Source organism: Cicer arietinum, chromosome 3 (genome assembly GCF_000331145.2).
Source record: "Cicer arietinum cultivar CDC Frontier isolate Library 1 chromosome 3, Cicar.CDCFrontier_v2.0, whole genome shotgun sequence".
Classification (NCBI taxonomy): domain Eukaryota; kingdom Viridiplantae; phylum Streptophyta; class Magnoliopsida; order Fabales; family Fabaceae; genus Cicer; species Cicer arietinum.
In genome coordinates, this window is record NC_021162.2 from 59,400,670 (window position 1) to 59,420,679 (window position 20,010).

General features: G+C 30.9%; 2 protein-coding genes across 2 annotated transcripts in view; both read right to left on the bottom strand.

Annotated features, from left to right (window-relative positions):
• Positions 1 to 1,360: 1,360 nt before the first annotated feature.
• On the bottom strand, positions 1,361 to 3,255 carry LOC101500302 (WRKY DNA-binding transcription factor 70-like). The gene is made up of 3 exons (XM_004492510.4): positions 2,818 to 3,255; positions 2,134 to 2,238; positions 1,361 to 2,024 (listed from the first exon to the last, which is right to left on the bottom strand). Exons 1-3 carry the CDS (start codon positions 3,147 to 3,149, stop codon positions 1,571 to 1,573), a joined length of 891 nt encoding a protein of 296 aa, XP_004492567.1. The 5' UTR covers positions 3,150 to 3,255; the 3' UTR covers positions 1,361 to 1,570.
• Positions 3,256 to 13,255: 10,000 nt separating this feature from the next.
• The window catches only part of LOC101500614 (phospholipid-transporting ATPase 1-like), an 8,790-nt gene continuing 2,035 nt past the window's right edge, over positions 13,256 to 20,010 (bottom strand). Inside the window, exons 3-10 of the mRNA XM_073366762.1 lie at positions 19,136 to 20,010; positions 18,239 to 18,581; positions 17,272 to 18,061; positions 16,974 to 17,097; positions 16,566 to 16,785; positions 14,954 to 15,412; positions 14,549 to 14,862; positions 13,256 to 13,737 (exon numbers count right to left, since the gene is read on the bottom strand). The exon at positions 19,136 to 20,010 is cut by the window's right edge and continues 23 nt beyond it. Coding sequence (XP_073222863.1) covers positions 14,664 to 14,862; positions 14,954 to 15,412; positions 16,566 to 16,785; positions 16,974 to 17,097; positions 17,272 to 18,061; positions 18,239 to 18,581; positions 19,136 to 20,010 — 3,010 coding nt within the window. The 3' untranslated portion in view covers positions 13,256 to 13,737; positions 14,549 to 14,663. The remainder of the gene's footprint in view (positions 13,738 to 14,548; positions 14,863 to 14,953; positions 15,413 to 16,565; positions 16,786 to 16,973; positions 17,098 to 17,271; positions 18,062 to 18,238; positions 18,582 to 19,135) is intronic.

The window sequence follows — 20,010 nt, forward strand, 5'->3', positions numbered from 1 at the left end:
AATGACCAAATATTTCATTATTATTAAACAATAGGAATATGAATTTATTTTTTATAGATTATTTTACAATTTAATATTTTTCTTAAAAAAATTAGCCAATGAAATCTTCTCTATTTAGATAGAGAAAGAATGACACTTTTTTTTTTTTAAATTTAAATAAATAATAAAAGAAATTGATATAACATCATATCTCTTTTTGGGTCTTTCTCTTTCTAAACAAAGTTAAAAGATTTCCATAAAAAAGTAAAACATAATTTCATATTTTCTTTTATCAAAAAAATGTAGAAGATCCCAGAAAAAAACAAAAATGTGTTTGCTATCTAAAGGTAAATAATCATAATTCTTGGAGGATGAGATGTGTGTGGCCATTGTATCTTGCACCCCTTCACAAACAAACTATCTCCATCACCTTTTCTTAGTAATTGTACTATAGCCACTCATCCCCGAAACAACAAAACACTACCATTTTTCAAAAGGAAAATATTGAATAACTCTGCAAATAGAAAAGGACATTATAAAGTGGTTTAGAATAATTTAAAAGAAATAATTAATAAAAAATATTTTATACAATTATCCATTTTTTGTGTTTTATCCTTTTTAAACAGTCTCCATTTTTTAAGGTATGTTTGGTACTTGAATTTTGGAGAGTGAATTATTTATTTTTCAAATTAAAAAAATTATAAAATATTTCTTAAAATAAATTAAGTGTATTTGCGATGTTACATAATCAGATTTTTTTTTTTTAAATCTTAAATATATATATTAAAATATAAATTTAGTTGTTCAACCTTTTCCTTTCTAAATCCCTCTAAAACTTAACTCTTAGACATATTGTAAAAGATGTAATCAAACTAAATAGGGATTAGGATCCTTGGTTATAAAAAATCTCAAGGTTACACATTGTATTTGGTTTGGACCACTGATTTGATATGAGTAGGGTGACACTTTCAGTGAATTATTACCAAATATTTCACACTTTTACTAACTAGACCCCCTGTTATCTAATGCAATGAACCTACCCTTATCCTCATCTCCTAGTGATTCATCTACTCAAATAAGGTACTATACACTATGCACGTTGCTTTCATTATTCATAACTGCACGTTGCTTTTATTTCAAACATGACATATTTCTTCATCACACAAGCAATTCACAATAACACATTTTTTTGTTGTTGGTAAAGTAATAAGTCACATTTTCATTTCTCATTCATAGAAAATGGATAATTAAATAAACACATATTTTACATATTTTACACAAAATGTAGCCAAAACTAGCTACCATTTTTATCTAACCTCTATGTTGCACAATTTTCACCTCTTCTAGACTAAAGTTCATATAGAAAAACACACAAAAAACAAAAGGAAAATTCATCATCGACATTGCATTTATCCGAGTGAAAATGAACTTGAATTCCTGAAACAATGTCTTGAATTCGAGTCTTGTAGATAGAAGAACATGATTGAGAAAGGAGACCCCACTAAAAATGAACGTTCACATTTTTGTAGAGATTAATAATTGTCGAGACAAAGTCGATTAATAAAAAGATAATTCACTTGCCTATGGAATTTCAAGAAAGAGTCCAATTAAGGACCTCATCAAAACCAGAAGAACCATACAAGATATGAGGAATATCAACAACTAAATGATCTGAATCAAGTGTTGATGATTCATCAAAAGTGAGTTCAGAGAGGTAATCATTGTTGGAAGATGAAGGAGGAGGAGGAGGAGGAATATTAACTAAAATATTATCTTCCTTTTTGCACTCCCTTTTCCCAGATGAAGAGAGAAAAGGACAATCTTGTTTGGTTGGTGTTGGGAAGGAATTGTCAAAGCTAAGGAACATGGAAGAGTGATCAGAAGGTGAAAGTGAATCCACTATAATTTCAGGGTTTAGCAACACTTTACATGTGTGGTGACCATAGTAGGTTGTTTTGTGAAGAGGTGGTTCCTCTCTTATTTTTTGCACTTGTTTTGTTGCTTTGCAACCTTGGTCATGTTTGTGAGTGCACCTGAAATAGTTTCTGCACAACACATACATATTGTTACAACAATTACAACAACAACAATAACAACTCTGATTTAATTTAAAAGAAAACAAAATTAATGTGTCTATTAAAGAGATAAATATACCTTGGAAAATCGTTGTGTAGAATCTTTTTTTGGCCATACTTTCTCCATTGATGACCATCTTCCACAGGAAATTCAGACTCCTTCTCCCATGTTTGTAAAATTTTTCTGCAAAAATTTATTGCATAATCAGATACATATTCTAATCAATGGACGATATGCAATATTAATATATAAATATTTTTACTGTGCCAGCAAAAACCATACTATCAATAAAAAAAGGACAGTCCTAATTATACAACATATAGTCCTTTCAATTCATCACATGTGCATATGAATTATGATGATGATGATGATGAACAATAATTGATGGGGTCCAATATTAATAAAAATATTAATTAGTTTAAAATCAATAATCACATAAAATAACAAAGTATACTTTACATCATCTAAAAGTTCAAATATCAAGCAATCATGAGGCAGTGAAATTAAGTCAAGAAATAAGAGAAGTGGAAAATTAATAGTAAAAATTAACCAAATTAAAGTTTTTTCTGGAAGAAAAAATAATAAAAATGTAATTATATTCTAAAATAAAATCATGTATAAATTGTACATTAATTTAGAAACATGGACATGGAAGAAAAATTAGTAATTAGTAATAAATAATTAATTACTCGTTAGTCAGACTTAAGATTATCAGAATCATTCATCCTAAAAATAAGAGGATTAAAAAGAAAAATGAATTACCTTCTTTTGTAACAGCCTCTTCTTTCCTTAAGAATGGAACTCTTGCAATTACTCTCTAGAGAGTCCTCAGATTTGGTGAGTTGCAAATCAGAGACATCAAAGGATTCTGAAGTGGAAGGATTCTTCAAGAACAATAGAGAATTGGTAAAGGTCATAAGCACTTCCATCAAAAGATGTTCAGCAAATGGTGTTGTTGATCCATTATTATTATTATTATTATCAATATCACCACCTTCATTCATGACTTGTCTAAGTTGGTTTGCAAGATCACGCCCTCTTAATAGCTCCTCAATTATCTTTCCACGACCATGACCTAGATTTTCATTTTCCATGTTTGAAATTGAAATTGAAATTTTAGGATGATTTTATTACACTCTTTTTTCTCTCTCAAAAAACACACACATACACTGAGCTATTTCTATATATATAAAATATATATATAGGGGACTAAACTAAGGAGAGTGTAGGCATTTACGTGTTTATTTTTATAAGAAAAAAACAAGGGATAAATCAAGTTGTTGTTATATTTTGCACATGCTTCGAAGTTTAAAGGAACCTTGCTATGAAAATTCCAACCCATTAAACATGCCAAATAAAGTCACAAGCGCTAGTGTAACGCGTGTCGCACACAGTGATGAAGGATACGCAACGTGTAACGAATCTGGCTTGGGATCCTCCTGTGGAGCGTGGGGGGAGGATGGCGCGTGGGTAATGAATCTTACGGAGGAGTGATGACGTCATTGAATTACATAGTCGAGACGTCATGAGACATGTGGCGTTCTTTGGTTGGTTTTTGAGAATTTTAATAGTCACCAATGGCTTAGCTGGTTTCGAGATAAAAGGTCTATTTTACCCCTAAACTTGGAATTTTTTTTTGTAATACAAAATACATTGAGGTACAGACAAGAAAAGCTTCATTTAAAATAGTTTGGATGCACAGTGTCGGCTTGGATAAGGATCAAATCTGGGGCATCTATTTCGATTTTTGTTATAAAAATAAACAAAAACAAGTACCGGAAGAAAATAAAATTCAATAGATGATGGAATGAGAAATTGTTAATGTGTTATAATAGTGACGAAGTTGAATCTATAATTTTTTTAATTCAAAAATATATTTTTAATGTTATATTCTTTTTATAGATCAATTCATTTACACGTATTACTATTTTTATTTGATTTAATTTAATACGGAGATTATGATACATTCACTATCAAATATATATACAATGTTTTGAATGTTTAGTCTGATTGTTGTGTCGTTGTACTTAACAGTCAACTGTTACATAATTTTTTTTAGAATTATAAAATAAATAAAAATAAAATTACAAAATGAATAAATTTATTTAAGTCTATTTGTTTTTTTCTTTGCACTAATTAAGCTTATTCCTAGGACGAACTTATGTTAGGTCTTGTGCAAGCAAGTGTCCTTTTGCATTTTTCTTCAATGAATGTGACAATAATAAAATATAGTCGTTAAATATATTAAAATTATAAAAAAGTATTTAATAACAGTATTTTGTAAATCTTTATAATTTTTTATATGATTAATATAGTCCTTAATGTACTTGTTGTTAGTCAAATTTAGTTTAAAGAATTACTATCAGTAAAAAAGACATTTGAGATTTGATAAATTTACATATCATATCATGTTAGTGACAACATATCACACATTTATACATAACAAAATACCATAAATGATACTCTAACAAGCCTCTCAGATTCATTTAGTATTATGTTTGATCCGCCATTCATGGCCGTGCACATGAACATTAGATGTTTTTGTGTCAACTAGTACAGACACACACATAAATTATAAACACGTGCTCTTTTTTTATGGTACAATGTGCCCACCTTTTGTATAATAATGTGTATAATATTTGTTTTATTTTAGTTCACTTATTTCAGATTCATAATTGTTATATATAAAATTCAATAGTTGAATTCACAGTTGTTACATATTTAAATTGATTAATTAATTAAATTGATTAGTTATCTTCGCTAATTAGTTAGTTATTAGATAAGTGTTTGTAAATATTAATGTAATTAATTATTTTAATTAGCAATGTAATTTAATTAATTTATTTTTATTTATCTTTTATCAATTACTTAAATTAATAATTATAATAAGGTATAAAAGAGCTAATTATTTCACTATTTTCTTTCTCAAAAAAATTTATGAGAAATTTTTTATAGAAACTTCATGGATTTAACCTTTCTTTTTCATTTGATTATTGGACAATTTGTTTATTTTTATCTCTTTTCTCCATTCAATGTTAGTTCTTTTTTCCTATGAAATGTCAAGTTAGAATTATCTCAACACCACCAGGGTCGTCAGTTGAGGCGTGCAACCAGAACATTAGTACATGGCCACCAATTAGAGAGGACCCCGATTTTTTATTTTATTTTATAATATACCCTAACATTTATATTGGTATCTTTAATTTTGTACATTGAACACTTTAAAATTTTATATCTACACCTTATGCCTAGAATAAATAGTCAGTTTTTCACCACTAAGTCTATGATAACAGTTGCAGTCTATCAGTCGTCACCATCCACCGTTAAATGTTAGAATCTTGAACATTTTGACGTTAAAGTTTTGTGATTTTAGAGACTCAATTTTTAGATTTGAACAGAGCCTCCAAAAATATTAAGACACCCTTATCATCATGATGATGATAGTAAAATAAAATAAAAAACATCAAATAATGGTCATTAAAGCAACATGTTTTTCAACAAAACTTTACCAAAACCAAGACTACTTCAATGTTTTGATATTTACTTTGTTTCAACATCAACAACTCTCATCAAATAATGAAAAAAAAAATGGAGTCAAATGCATTTGTTGAAGATTTTTCAAGAACACTAACAACATTTAGTGACAAAATTATATCTTTTTAGTCAAATCACCATTAAAAAATGCAAGCAAAGATCTTGCATGGAAGTGAATACTCTAGATTCAACACTTATCAACAACAACAAAAACAAGATTATTCTTGTTTCAAGAAATAAAAAATCCATAATTGATTTCTCAATTAGAAATTCAAGCTAATTTTTACCAAGAAATTATGCATCAGATTTCGTTCAAAAAGAAAGAAAAATAAGGAGAGAGAAGATCTTGCATAGAGGTGTAGATTTGATTCAATACCTACTACAAAAAAAAGAAAATAAGCAAGATTGCATTAAAATATTTCTTGTTCTTATTTCAAGAGAAGAATAAATCTTCCAACAACAAAAATATTTTAGTCGGTGTATTTTCGGCATTAAAAAATCTCTATCGATGTATTTTCTACATTCAAAATCTTTTAATCGATACATTTCGATGGTTCCATATTCTTTGTAATCAATGTCTTTTTTGATATTTTTTTCTTGACATTTTCTCAGATTGAATTGTAATAAACATATTCTACCTTGAAGGAGATGTTAGATATCTTAGTAGGTAAATTAGTTAAGTTGGTTGGTAGTTAGCTATACTAGCTAGTTAATTATTTTACACTAGTTAATTGTTTATCTAATTAACTATATAAGTGTTTGTAACCCTTGATGTAAATTCTTTCAATTATCAATATCATTCAATTTATTTTTCTCTATTTATCTCTTATTAATGATTTAAATGAAGAATCATAAAAGAGTTCGAACAAAAAGTTAGCATGAAAACTGTTATGAAAAAGTGCAAAGATCGAAGGATCAAATTCAAACAAGCAACTTGAAGATCGAAACAACAAATGTTCGAGCAAAATATGAGTACCAAGACTTCATAGGCAAATGGAAACATGGGTTTTCAAATGTTGAAACTTAGAAAATTTTATGTATTAGAAACTTGATAAATAGGCTAAAGCAGTTAAGGAAGTAGAAAGGAAAACATATGTGGCATGCCGAAGAAGTACCAGGCAGACAATTCATTCAAAAAATTGTTTAAAAGATGTACACATTCAACCTGTTCGGATTCTCAATCTTCTTGATTTTTCGAATGTTAATGTGTGTTCATATTCCAGTTAATTCAATTTATTTCTTATAACTTTAATTTTCTTGTTTATTATTTTGTAATTCTTACTTTGGTTTTTACCAACTAGTGAATAGATTTCATAAATCTATCAACTTAAAACTTGTAAGGATCTATTTCAAGTTTTAAATTGATGATCAAAATTTATTTATTGAGATTTTAAATTTCACTGTCAACAATAATATTATGTTATCTTAACGCATTTTAATTTCAAGTTAAATATTCATGTTGGATTTTTTAAACTTAATTTTTTTTTAAAATGTGTAAAATGGTAAATTTTTACATCAAAAAATCTAACTAAATTGATAGTTACTTTTAAAGTTCTCTTTGTTTATGGTATACTTATTTTTGAAGAATATTTTTTGTAGTATCTTTTAAAATATAAATTCACTAATTAAATATTAGGTTGTATTGTTTGAGAGATGATAAAAAAATTAATATCAACATCTAAAATCGGCAATAGTCACGAGACTGGTAGTTTAATGAATATTTTGGAGAATAAACATATATTTCAATATTCATTAAGACGGAAGTTCATTTTAATAAGCCAAAATATATTAATTTATTGAAAGCACAAACTATGCCAAAAATAATATAAAATAGTTACATTAATATCTAATTGAAACGAAGTTCAAGAATCCACTCAAAGAACAATCAAACTCAAATATAAAGATCATGAACACTAGTGCCAAAACAAGCAAGTGGGTTGTTCTGCCAAATACTAAAATTGAAAAAAAAAACCTTTAACTTTGATTTGATCCATGACCAAGATAGAAATTTAATGCGCTCTACAATTTGAACCACATTACTTTCATATTGATTAAAGCTATGTCGATTACGTTCCTTCCATATTGTTCAAATACATGACAACCAAATCACATGTAGTTTTTGCCTTGATTATTACTAACAACTAGACCCTCAACCAAGCCAACATATGTGACCAGATGGAACCAAAAATTTGACATTGAAAAAATAAATATTGTAGTGACTTCTTTTTCTCACATCCTTCAACACATATGGTGATCATTCAAAACTCCATGTTTTGTAAAGTTGTTTTAGTTTGAATCTAATTGTCAAAATAAAACATGATACTTTAAAAGGAACCAATTTATTCCAAATAAAGATGCTAGATGGTGAATCATCAGCTCTTGGGTCTTGTGATATAAGATGATACACTTCTTTTGATGACTATTGATCATCGTACAAGTTTCGTCAAATCCACATATGAACAACATTATCCTGCACCTTTCACACAAACAAAAACCTTTCTACTTTCCACGCAACTCCACCGACCTTACACCCACGATTATACATCTTTGCTACCGAAATGTTTTCGTCCACTACCAATCTGGACAAACTCCCAATTCTATCACACAATTTAGGTTGGCTGTGTCATTTCTTGTCATGAAATCACACCCTCTAAATAAAACATTGTTCTTTCATTTGATCTAAATGAGTGGTTTTTACATAAATTTATTTTTTCTTTCGTGTTTTGTATGTGATTTTATCACCTAAATGCAATTTTATTTTGTTCGTCATCTTGATGCGAGGCTATTTGTTTTTTGTCTTGTTGCAACATTAATTTGGATTAGATTGATAGATTTGCTTCGATCCACTAATTAATGATTGTGGTGTCTTCAATATTACAGATTCAAAAATATGTATATTCCTCGAACGCTTTAGTTTTATCACTTTTATTGGTATTTTTCTGTTTTATGCTATTAATTTGAATAATTTATATTTATTCACATTTTCATCTTTTTTTTTTTGTTTTAGCCGTGAGTGGATGTAGGCTTGTCCATTTTATACCTTTTTCTAAAAATTGTTTACACCTAAGATGTATAATAATTAATAGTCTTATTTCAAGTAAATATGTTTTGGATATTTATAAAATTCTCTTCAAATTTTATTCTTTTCGTCCTAATATTTTAAATTTAAATTAAGAGTTTAATGTTCATACATTGACAATATTGTTGAGGCAAACTCCATATTTAAAGTTTTGATGAAAATAAACAAATGTTAATTAAGAAAGTTAATTATGATTCTAAAATGTTATGTTAATTTAACTTGTGCTTTTGAGTGAATTTAATTAAGAATAGAATCAAGCAAAGCAGAAAAGACAGCAATAAGAACATTCTGCATAAAAACAGAGAATGATCTCTAGTTTCAAGAATGTTCATCACAACATATTGACCAGTCATTCTCCACCTCTTTAACAAAGATTTTGCCTCGAAATTTCATCCAAATAGAATCAGTACATGGCAAGGAACAATTAGAATTCATCCCAGCTCAAACAGGATATCAAATTACTAAAATTGAAGGATTTGAAACAGTCAAAGTAAAACAGTTCTGGAACTCTAAAAGTCAAACTATCAAGAAAGTTTGATCAACCTTGATATATGATAAGACATTACAAAGGACATCCAGAATGATCAAAACAGTAACTTCAGATTGATCATCAAATCTCCAAAAAGATCAAAATGACAAATCCAGATTGATAATCAATCTCCGTTTCCTGCATAACTCCAGCAGCAGTTTGTTTGCCTCTGCAAATGGCCTATGATCTTCCTCCAAGCTTCTTCAGGCTACATTCAAGACTCAAGATCGAAACTGTACTATCCAAGATTAAGGGAGAAGCTTCAAAGGCTTTTTAACTAGAAGACGAAACTGATTCAAAAGCTGTAACAAAATAGTCAAAGCAGTTTTAAATCAATTCAAGGCTGGATTATTTTTATTCTGAAATATTGGTTTCAGTAAAAAATACAGAGCACTACCAACAGCTCTTTTTGATCTTCATTAAATGCGTCTAAAGCCTATAAATAGAAGGCCAATATCCAGGAATAAACCAAGAAATTCAAGTGCTGTAAAATTCCACAAATCAATCACATACACATACTTGAAGTTCTCAAAATTCGCAAAGAAGAAGCAGTTCTAAAGTCTCATATCAGGTTGCTTGATCATTACTGAATTCTTGGTAAAGAATCAAATCTCAAACAAGAGTTGAGATATCTCAGATTCTGTCAAAAAAACAATCTTATTGTAAAAACTCAAACTATAAGAGTTTCTTTATAGTTTGTTTAGATTGCATTGAATCTTATCAAAGTTAGATAGGTGTTGTTGTTACTTTCTAGGTGGAAAGTAATAGAGATTGAAATAGATCAAGGTGATCTAGACTAGGTGCTGTAAAATCAAGAAAATTTTTTGTTTTAAACACTTAGTGGAAAATCTCACAGTGTGAGGACTAGACGTAACCCAAGCTGGGTGAACCAGGATATATCTTTGTGTGGTATTCTCTATCATATCTCTTTATTTGTTAAACTTAATTGATTAACTAAGATAAAACAAAAACTGATTTTCTGTTTTAAACTAATCAAAGAACGTTCTCTGTTTTGATAAAAACCAAAAACGTTCTCTGTTTTTCTGTTTTCATAACCAAGATTAATCTTGAGTTATTTTCTCAAGCTTTTAACAGGAATTTTTTAAAAAGTACATTTACAATTCAAACCCCCCTTCCTTGTAAATCGACATTGATACTTCAAATATATATATATATACACACACACGATCAATTAATCATAATCAATCATATGAGTGACTTTATAAGTAGTTATGGAAAAAGTCAAATGATATTAATGATTGTGATTCATTGAAAGTGTAACAAATTTTTACAATGACGATGTATATAAATTAAAATTTTAATTATGGTTGTATTTTTTGTATAAAAAATTGAATAAGGAACGCAACGCTCTTTCATCGTAAGGATTTGTAACATCAACTTAGATAAGTAATACAACATCGTAATTTCATGGTATTTTTATTGAGTTATATATTTCCTAAACACTAAAATATAAGATTTAATTTTATACGATTTTGATTACATGCAAGAGAGACATTCTATATTAAATAAAAGCATGAATATCATTTCAAAATTTGATAAACATGTATTAGATAGATAAATTTTAACTTATATGGTGAATCCCTGCAACCGTCTAATCTTAAATTTATCTTTAGTTTTAACTATGAATTTATTTTTGTTTTTCAATTGATATATTCTACAATACTTTTTTTTAGTAAAAAATATGAAATACTAGTGTTTAGTAGAGCAAAATATTATTTTGCAATAATGAAACTATTTCAAAATCACACAACCAACCTTCGATTTATGAAAGTTTGGAAACAGGGAATTAAAAGTGTATAAAAACAAATCTGAGTTCTTCTTTAACCAATTTTAAATTCTAAACAAACAAACAAATCGAAGGTTGGTAATTGTGAGTATGAATACAACAAAAAGTAAGTGTGAACTAATAAGAACTTATATTTAAGATTCAATTTTTGTCGTTTCATTCCGGTCAAGCCATCTATATACACTCAATCTTATTACAATATTATTTTTAGAAAAGCTCACATGTCTACAATGATACAGTCTAAATTCAAATGATTCAAAAGTCAAGAGGATGCATTCTAGAAAACGAAAACTTAGGATGAAATACTGTAGCTCAACTAGATTGTATAGTACACAGTGACTAGTATATGTAACATTTTTTGTTCTTTAATTCTATTATAAGTATCTTATGAAATCTAAAATGAAATATTATAAAAAAATATAATTAATATCATGTTTAATATTTAATGATAAAATATAATATTTTTTTGAGTAAATAAGTAATATGTAATAAACAGGGTTTTATAAAACATATATCTAGAATATGTAATATTAAAGTGCCATCACATTTCAAACAAGAGTGGAAATCAGCTACTCTAGAGTGGATTTGACTCTTTTTTAATTTTTAATTATTTTTTTTATGAAATGGTTTTGAATCTTCTAAACTAAACATTGTGATTCATACTATATCAATAATCATTTTATAGATGTAAAATTCTGTGTTCAACAATTAAATTAAAAATTTATTCCAAAAATAAATAAATTAAAAAAAAATAGATATATAAATAACAGAATAAATCATAAAGTTTCAAAAAAAAATTTAAAAACTTCATTAAAATATTTTTATTTTAAAATATAATTTTTTCTGGTATAATTTTTTTTTAGTAACTAAAAATTATAAACTTACATGCCTTATAATATCAAATTTATCTACCGCTTAGTAGGTATAATAATCAAAATGGTATCATGACTTTCGGAGGTTTTATGTGCTAAACTTGCATCTTATAAAAGAAACTATTGATTAAAATAAAATAAAATAAAATAAAAGGTCATATTTTGCTATGGGAGCTCCTATTTTGACTGAAATTCTTATAAAAAAAATCATATTTTGTTTTTTGAAAGGTCGTAATACTTTTAAATTGTTATCACCTTATCTTTATATAAACTTATCATAATAACTGATGGAATGACATTTAGGGGTCATTGATGGAAAAAAAGGATCCATTTAATATATATTTTAAAAAACAAAAATTGGTATCTATAATTTAGAGATTATATTTTAAATATTTAAAAAAAAGTTGTTTTGTATTATCTATAATAGTGAATTATTATTTTTTAAATAATTTATTTTGATAAGCTACTAAAAATAACTTTTCATTTGAAACAATTTTTAGATTTTTTTCAGGGTTTTTTAAAATTTTTAATAAATTGATGCAAAACTTTCATAAAAAAAATTAAATTATCATTTTATTAAAAAAAATTGTAACAAACGATCATTAATCTTCATTCGGCAATTGCAAAACAATTTAGAAATATGGATGCTTTAAACATTTTGAAGTATTTAATTTAGCTGCTTGTTCAATTGCTCCTTACTCTACTCAATGTGAGGATTGCTGTTCAATCCCCATAGAACATGCGAATTTTTGTTTATGCAAGCATAGAACACGCACTTAGAAAAGGTGGTGAGTTTTAACCTGGGTCCTAAATCTCGTAGGTCATATCTGGTCCAAAGAACCAAAGCTTATGGAGAGACTTTTTGAGCCACTACAGTGCCGAGGGATAGTTTCCTACCCAAAACACTCTCCTTTGTCCTTACTCCTTACTCGTCTATTTCCTTTAAACAATTAAAAAAATCTTAAATCACGTCACAATTCATTCTGCGCTGTTTTCCCAGTTCCCATTACTCTTTTTTTATGTATCCCCATCACTTAGTCAACACAAAAATATTAGTATTTCTTTTTTAGCATAGTCCAAACAAAATCTACCATGCATCAATTGACGAATCAGGACAGAGACTAATCTGCAGTCATATTCTTTTGAAAAGTCTTTCAAAGAATGAAAGAGCGTTTCGTGACCCATGAATTCTTGTTCGTTTCTAAGTTGCCAAATGAAAGGTACTTTCGGAGGAACTAAACACATTCTTTCTGGTTTAGTGTTCTTCCTTATAATACTATTTTTCCATTGACAACTGAGAAACTAACATACCCTTTTTCCCAGATTACATTCACACTACCTCAAAGGCCTTTAAATTAAAAAATAAAAAATAAAATAAATGCATCTTTAATGAGACTTGCATTTGGAGGGTTGACTGGAAGATAGACCAGAAAAAAAATTGACAATGCAAAAAGGGATTGCAAGGTTTATGAAAATTACCTTTTTTCTTTCCTTTAATTTTATGCTTTCTTGAGACATTCTCTTCTTAAAATACCTTTTTAAACCTGATTTTTACAGAACTATTGTACACTTAGTTGCATTCTACGCTCTCACACACCTCTCTATGGACCCCATGGATCATAGTCGTCTCTGCATTATCCCACTGAAAAAATTCCCCCCATAGCTGGAGATGCCTTAGCGTGAGCCTATTCCAACCTTCAACTCATATTTACTTTTCTGGCTGGAGGCATTTGAAAAGCCAGCAAGCTAATTATTAGCTATGGCATCTTGATTTATCATATGATTTCTCCAAGAGGTCAGGCTACTATGTAGAATATCAAGCATTTGTCTTATATCAATGCAATCTGCTTCTGCAACTCATCTGGAAAATTCAGGCCACAAAAGATCGGGATCAAGCACAGATTTCAACAATTTAAGACTGTCGTCATGTAGAAGTGTGTGCAAAACATTCTTCACTGAGCATCTATATATATATAGACACACAAGTGTTGTCAATTGCATATCACAGAAAATAGCGGTTGTTGAAATTTCGCTATGTTAAAGTGTATTAGTTCTGCAATAGCAGCTATTAGAAAATACTTTGTACTAAATAGCTTATCGCAGATCAATAGCGATTTGTTCAAATTTCGCTATGCTATAGCGGCTATTTGACAACACTATGACACACAATGATACATACACTTGTATAACCATAACAAGCACTAATGGTATCAAAATTTCGAATAAACATCAACTTCCATAAATATTGAAAGCAAATCCAATTCAATTCAAACAATAATAATCACACCAAAAAACCCAAAAACAGAGCAAAACCAATTTTTTAATTAGATTGGCTTTCAAATCCAATCTTGAAAACCAAACAAATCCAATCCAAACTTAACTTTCAGACACACACATTTGCATATATACATAATATACAATTTTACCTATAAAATAATCACATCACTCGTATAACTGAGTGTTGTGCTTATGGCGGAAATAAAACTCAATGCTGGACCAAAAAATAAACCAAGCACTATTTAATTTTAGTTTAAGAAATACTCCCTCCAGACTTAATTTCAACAGTGTCGAAGTGACCACTAAACCCAAGGAAACCAATGCAAAGAATATAATGTCACAAAACAGAGGGAAAACCCATAATAAAAGTAACAAGAGAGAAACCGTTCCCTTACCTGGTAACTTGTAAAACCAACTGCCACAAGAATGCATTGTGATGGACAAATACAAGGGAAGCCATTTATATCGAGATTTCTTTAGGTTCTATAAGTGGCATAAGAGTAACACAAGTTAACTGGAACCTTGTTGCCTTGACTGCGAACGATTTTGTCGTTTTCTCAATAACTCAGCTTCTCTGGCTATCTGGATATCTGAAGGCCAGAAGATTTGGTAAACAACTTTGCAAGTAAAGCGAGGTAGCAATGCCACGATTATTATAAGCAAAATTGTTATCCAGTATGTAGGAGACCTTGCCAGATGATAAATAGTCCTGCAATGATTTTGAGACACGTTATATTATAACCCAAGGTACTTCTATATTAATAATACAGAATACCTATTGAAGGACACATGTAACTAACCAGTAATTAGGAAAGGCAGGTATGGAATCCAATATCACCATGCAACCATATGTTATGATTATGGATCCCCAGACAGCAAGATGAGTAATTAAGAGCCAACGGTTGATGTCCATAGCCAGGTGTGCATTTACAAGGATAACAACTGCAATTGTCCACAAGCTTCCCATGCTCCATATATCAATCGAACTATCCTTATAGGTGAACAACGGCGTGTAAAAGAGAACAAGGCTCTGCCATACTGTGTCAATCATTGTGATCCAAAATAATTGCATATTATAAGCTTCTTGCCTGTAACCAGTACCATACAGTTTCGGATACTGCAAGAGTGTCTTATGACTCAAGTCTTTGTCCAAAATGCCAACAAAAATTGTGGGTACAGATGTGTATATCACAGAATAGAATACACTACTCCAATCTGTTAATGCAGAAGTTGTAGAAAAAGCCGTGCATAATATATACCTATAGACAAGGAAGACAATATATTAAAATGTTTAAAATTTCATAAAACCTGCAACTAATATTAAAATCCAATAACTTCTTTAGACCCAAAATTTATGATACACCCTATCTATGTTGTTAATCTCAGATGGCAGCACATAGCGCCAGACCCCCAAACCGCTACAGCAGTATTGTGGATGGTGGGATAGCCGCTATCGCAAAGGCTAAAAATCAGCTTACAAAATAAAAATCAATCCCAATCAGATACATATATACTCAAAAATAGTAAAATACACAAAATTAAAGGGGATAATCATACATAATAACTATAATTAATTTTGTTCGTTTATCACTAACGTTAAAAATCATATACAATAATTATTATAATTCCAAAATTAATCAAAACAGAGGTCGGTATTTTAATGAAGAGGCCATTGTTGAGTGCAAGCAGAGGTGAAACTGAAAACAGAGGTAGAGGTGAAAATTGATGTTTAGGAGCAGAACAGAGAGGACAAGAACATGAACGGAGAGACAGAACACAGAGAAGCAACGCATACACATGAAGGTTTGTTTTACGCAGAGACAGTAGCGGCATCGTGAAGAAGGAGACTGAAAAACACGTGGTATTTTAAAGAATAAAAAATTAGGTCACTTAAAGAGCATGAAATATCAATTAGACCCTTAAAAAGCAAGATTTTAAAAAAGGGACATTTCTGGAATTTCCCTTGGGAACCATAATAGTGGGTAAGATAGCAAGTCCGGGCAGCTATTTGCGGCCACCATCACTGCTTCCATTGAAGGCAGTTCGCTGGCCCAAAGCATGGTGCCAGACCACTGCACTGCGACGCGATTCCACTATAGTGTGCAATCGCAGTGCTATTGAGTATTGACAACATAGCACCCTATATATTACACATTTCAACATGGATAGCCAGAACATCAAGAGGGAAGAAATTTATCATTTTCAGACATGCTGGCACTAGAATATAACAAGTGTACAACTTAAACCAGGTTTTTTCCCACAAGATGGAAATATCAGTTAAAATATTGAAAAAAGTTGTTAATTACCTGCCCGCAACTAGTCATAAGCAGAAATAATAAAAACAATGAAAGAGAAATTCATATAAACACGGGGAAATCAATCATAGTATCCAAAATATAAATCCATACATACCAGAACAACATCAACACAAAGACAGCATTGCGGTAGAAGTTGTACAGAACTAAATAACCAACACGCTGATAATTCCAGTGGCCATGAACAAGAAGTAATCTTTTCAAAAACTGAAATTGTCCCATAGCAAAATCTGATGCCATCACTGCTTGGCGTCCTTCTTGCCCACATATTCCAACACCGACATCTGCCATTTGGATCATTGACACATCGTTGGCCCCTGTCAGGTATTCCCAAGAAAGATTATTAAGCTTATATCAAGTCAAATCTTATTTTAAAGTGCATCAACAAATACTAACTTAAACTTGATGGCTTCAGCTTACAGGAACATTATTATCAACCATCAACCAGACCCCCGAATTTCAAATGCAAATTGAGGGCAATTTTATACTAGTATAAGGAACTTACCATCGCCTATGGCCAGGGTCATATCATCTGTGCGGCTCTTTATCAGATCAACAATTCCAGCCTTCTGCAAGGGTGCAACACGACAACACAGTACAACCTTACAGGAAGTTGCAAGGTCAAAAAGCTGTTGAAAGAAAAAGCAAGTCAGTATATGTTTACCACCTAAGTTTTATTTAACAGCTCAAATCTGAAGCAGTAGTATATGCACCTACAACAACCCAAACTGAAAAGGCATGTTTTAGATGTCCAATAAAGATATCTATTCCAAAAAAAATCTAATGGTGAAGGATAGTTTTACCTCTGACTCCAGATCCTTCTCTAAAATATAAACCAAACTGTTCCCATCAATTATGAGTGCCAATGAAGTAGTAGTTCCTTCTTCCTTTCCTGGATTCCACTTGGGCAAACTCGTTGACTTTGAACCATTGGGAAGATCAAGATCACCATCTTCAGCACTGGTTTTATGCTTCAGATTCTGATGCCCTCTACTTGAAGATCTCACACCATATTTGCCTATTGCGTCGCCCAAAAGATTTCTGCATTCCTCCTCTGAGGTGCCATTTATGATAATTTGCTGCATATCTGCACTGAGAAGTTTGCAGGAAAGGCCAATTGAAATTGCCGTCTCTTGTTTATCACCTGTAAGAACCCAGACCTTGATTCCAGCTTGCCGCAGGGACTCAATGGCTTCTGGTACACCTTCTTGCAGCTTGTCCTCAATTCCGGTTGCTCCAAGTAGATTTAAATTGCATTCTATAAGACCTGCCGTGTGACGTAGTTTAGTAGCTCTGTCGGTTAACGCGGTGCTTGCTTCTCCATACCTACTTTGCCATTCCCTAAGTTCAGCATCAGAAAGACTTCTAGAGGCAACTACAAGGGTGCGCAAACCTTGTGAAGAATATTCACTCAAATGGCTCTGAGTTGCTTGCAATAAGCTATTGCTGCTCTCACTACCATTTGCCAAAATGCTAAACATTGAAGTATCAGCGCCTTTGACTAGCACCTTAACAACATTGTCAGGAAACCTAATAACAACGGACATCCTCTTTCGAACACTATCAAACTCATGCAGGCCCAATACGTCCAATCTATATACACAGACATAGTAAAGTTACTGAATAATCTAAATGTAGGTTACATACAAAGTATAAAACTGAACTAGAACGTCCAATGTACATAATACAGTTTCATCAATCATGCATTCTACTATTGTTTAAACAAAGTATAAAACGTAGTAACACATCCCAAAGGAAGTCACGGTCTACCTGAGTTTCTCACCGTTGATGTCAATAACAATATGTCCAGATGTCCGTTCAAAAAGAGTATATCCATATGCAGAGGCTGCAGAAACTAGAGCTTGTTCATCAGGGGATTCTCCCTGGTAATCAATGCATTTGACAAATTCGTTTGATTTACTTGTTCCACAACCAGAAAATACACCATCACTAAGTATAGGAATCACAGTATTACAAGCAGCCAATGTAAGAAAAAACTCATGGGCAGTTATTCTTTCATCTCTATTTGAGTTTTTATGCAACATAATCATTAATTTGGGATCAACTGCAATTTCAGATTTGAGCTTCCATCTCTGTTTAGGAATATCTGCTGCTGCAAAAGATCACAAAAAATCTAGCGATAAGAACTACAACTCATCATTAGAGATGGTTTCTGTTAAGAACTGACACATTCTGACTCAAATTAAGATGTAAACAAATTACTGAAGAGCATAGCAATTTCATGAAATAAGTATGCAAGCAAAATGAAATTGTATAAGGGAAAGAAAACCATCAGCTAACTCATAGGAAGCTTTTTTCCCTCGTACAATATTAATAGGTCGGGATTTATATATTCACACAGTGACAGCATTATCACTAGGTCCATCCCAGGATCAATTAGAAGTAGTTAACTAGAAAATGACAATTAAAGAGCACATTTTATATTGGCACACTAACCCTTACCATAAACCAAAGCAATCAAAAATCATAACATATGCATTTCACAGTTTTATATGAGAAATCAACTTATTATCTCAAACCCACAAATATTAAGAATTTCAGTGACAAGGATTTCAAACTGCAACAGCGAGATAAGAGACAATGGCACTGCGCAGCAACATTAAGCTGTCTAAAGTTATATAATTATCTCAAGGGGAGATCAAATACCTGAATTATTATCAGCAGTAAGCAAGGAGCTCCCATAATTCTTCCCATTTACACTAGCCCTCCGGAATTCCATCTTGTTTTCAGTTAGTGTTCCTGTTTTGTCTGAAAATACATAGCGTATTTGACCCAAATCTTCATTTATATTTAATGATCTACACTGAAACCTTGATCCAGAGTTAGCGTCATACATATCCAAGTCTTCAATCATGAAGTATGACTGACCCAATCTAACTAACTCCATTGTGATGTAAAGAGATATGGGTATCATTATCTGAAACACTATAACAGAACTCAAAAAGGAGAAAAACGCTTCCATTGGTATCCCATAAAACTTATATTTCTTTCCATTATCCGGGCCATTGTTGAGGTATCTTTTTCTGTAGTAAGGCAAGGTATCAAGCTGGTTTTCGTGGCGTACCAGCCAAAGACACATCCCAAGGGCCACAACCAAACACATGATAAAAAGAAAAATTGACAACCAAAGGGTTTCTCTATTCATATAACATTCCAGTCTGCTTCTCTTGGAAGGAGAAGCCGCACTGTTCAGCATGGCTTTTGTTTCCTGTCCTGCATAAACCACAACACCAATTATCCAATCCGTGTTCTTCAGTTGGCAACCTCGCAGGACAATGTTTGACTGGCTAAGGGAAAACTTAATTCCATTGAACTCTATATTAGCTGTGAACTCATAAATATTCCTGTTCGGCTGCTCGCATCTAATAATACCAGAAACATCACAAACCTCTGACGATACTGCAGAAGCCGTTTCCTGCTTGGCATACCTCGTCTTCAAATTCGATTCTCCATCCAAATTCATTGTCTGAATATAGGCGAGCCCACTCGGATCGCTTGTCCCCAATAAGACCATATCAGCA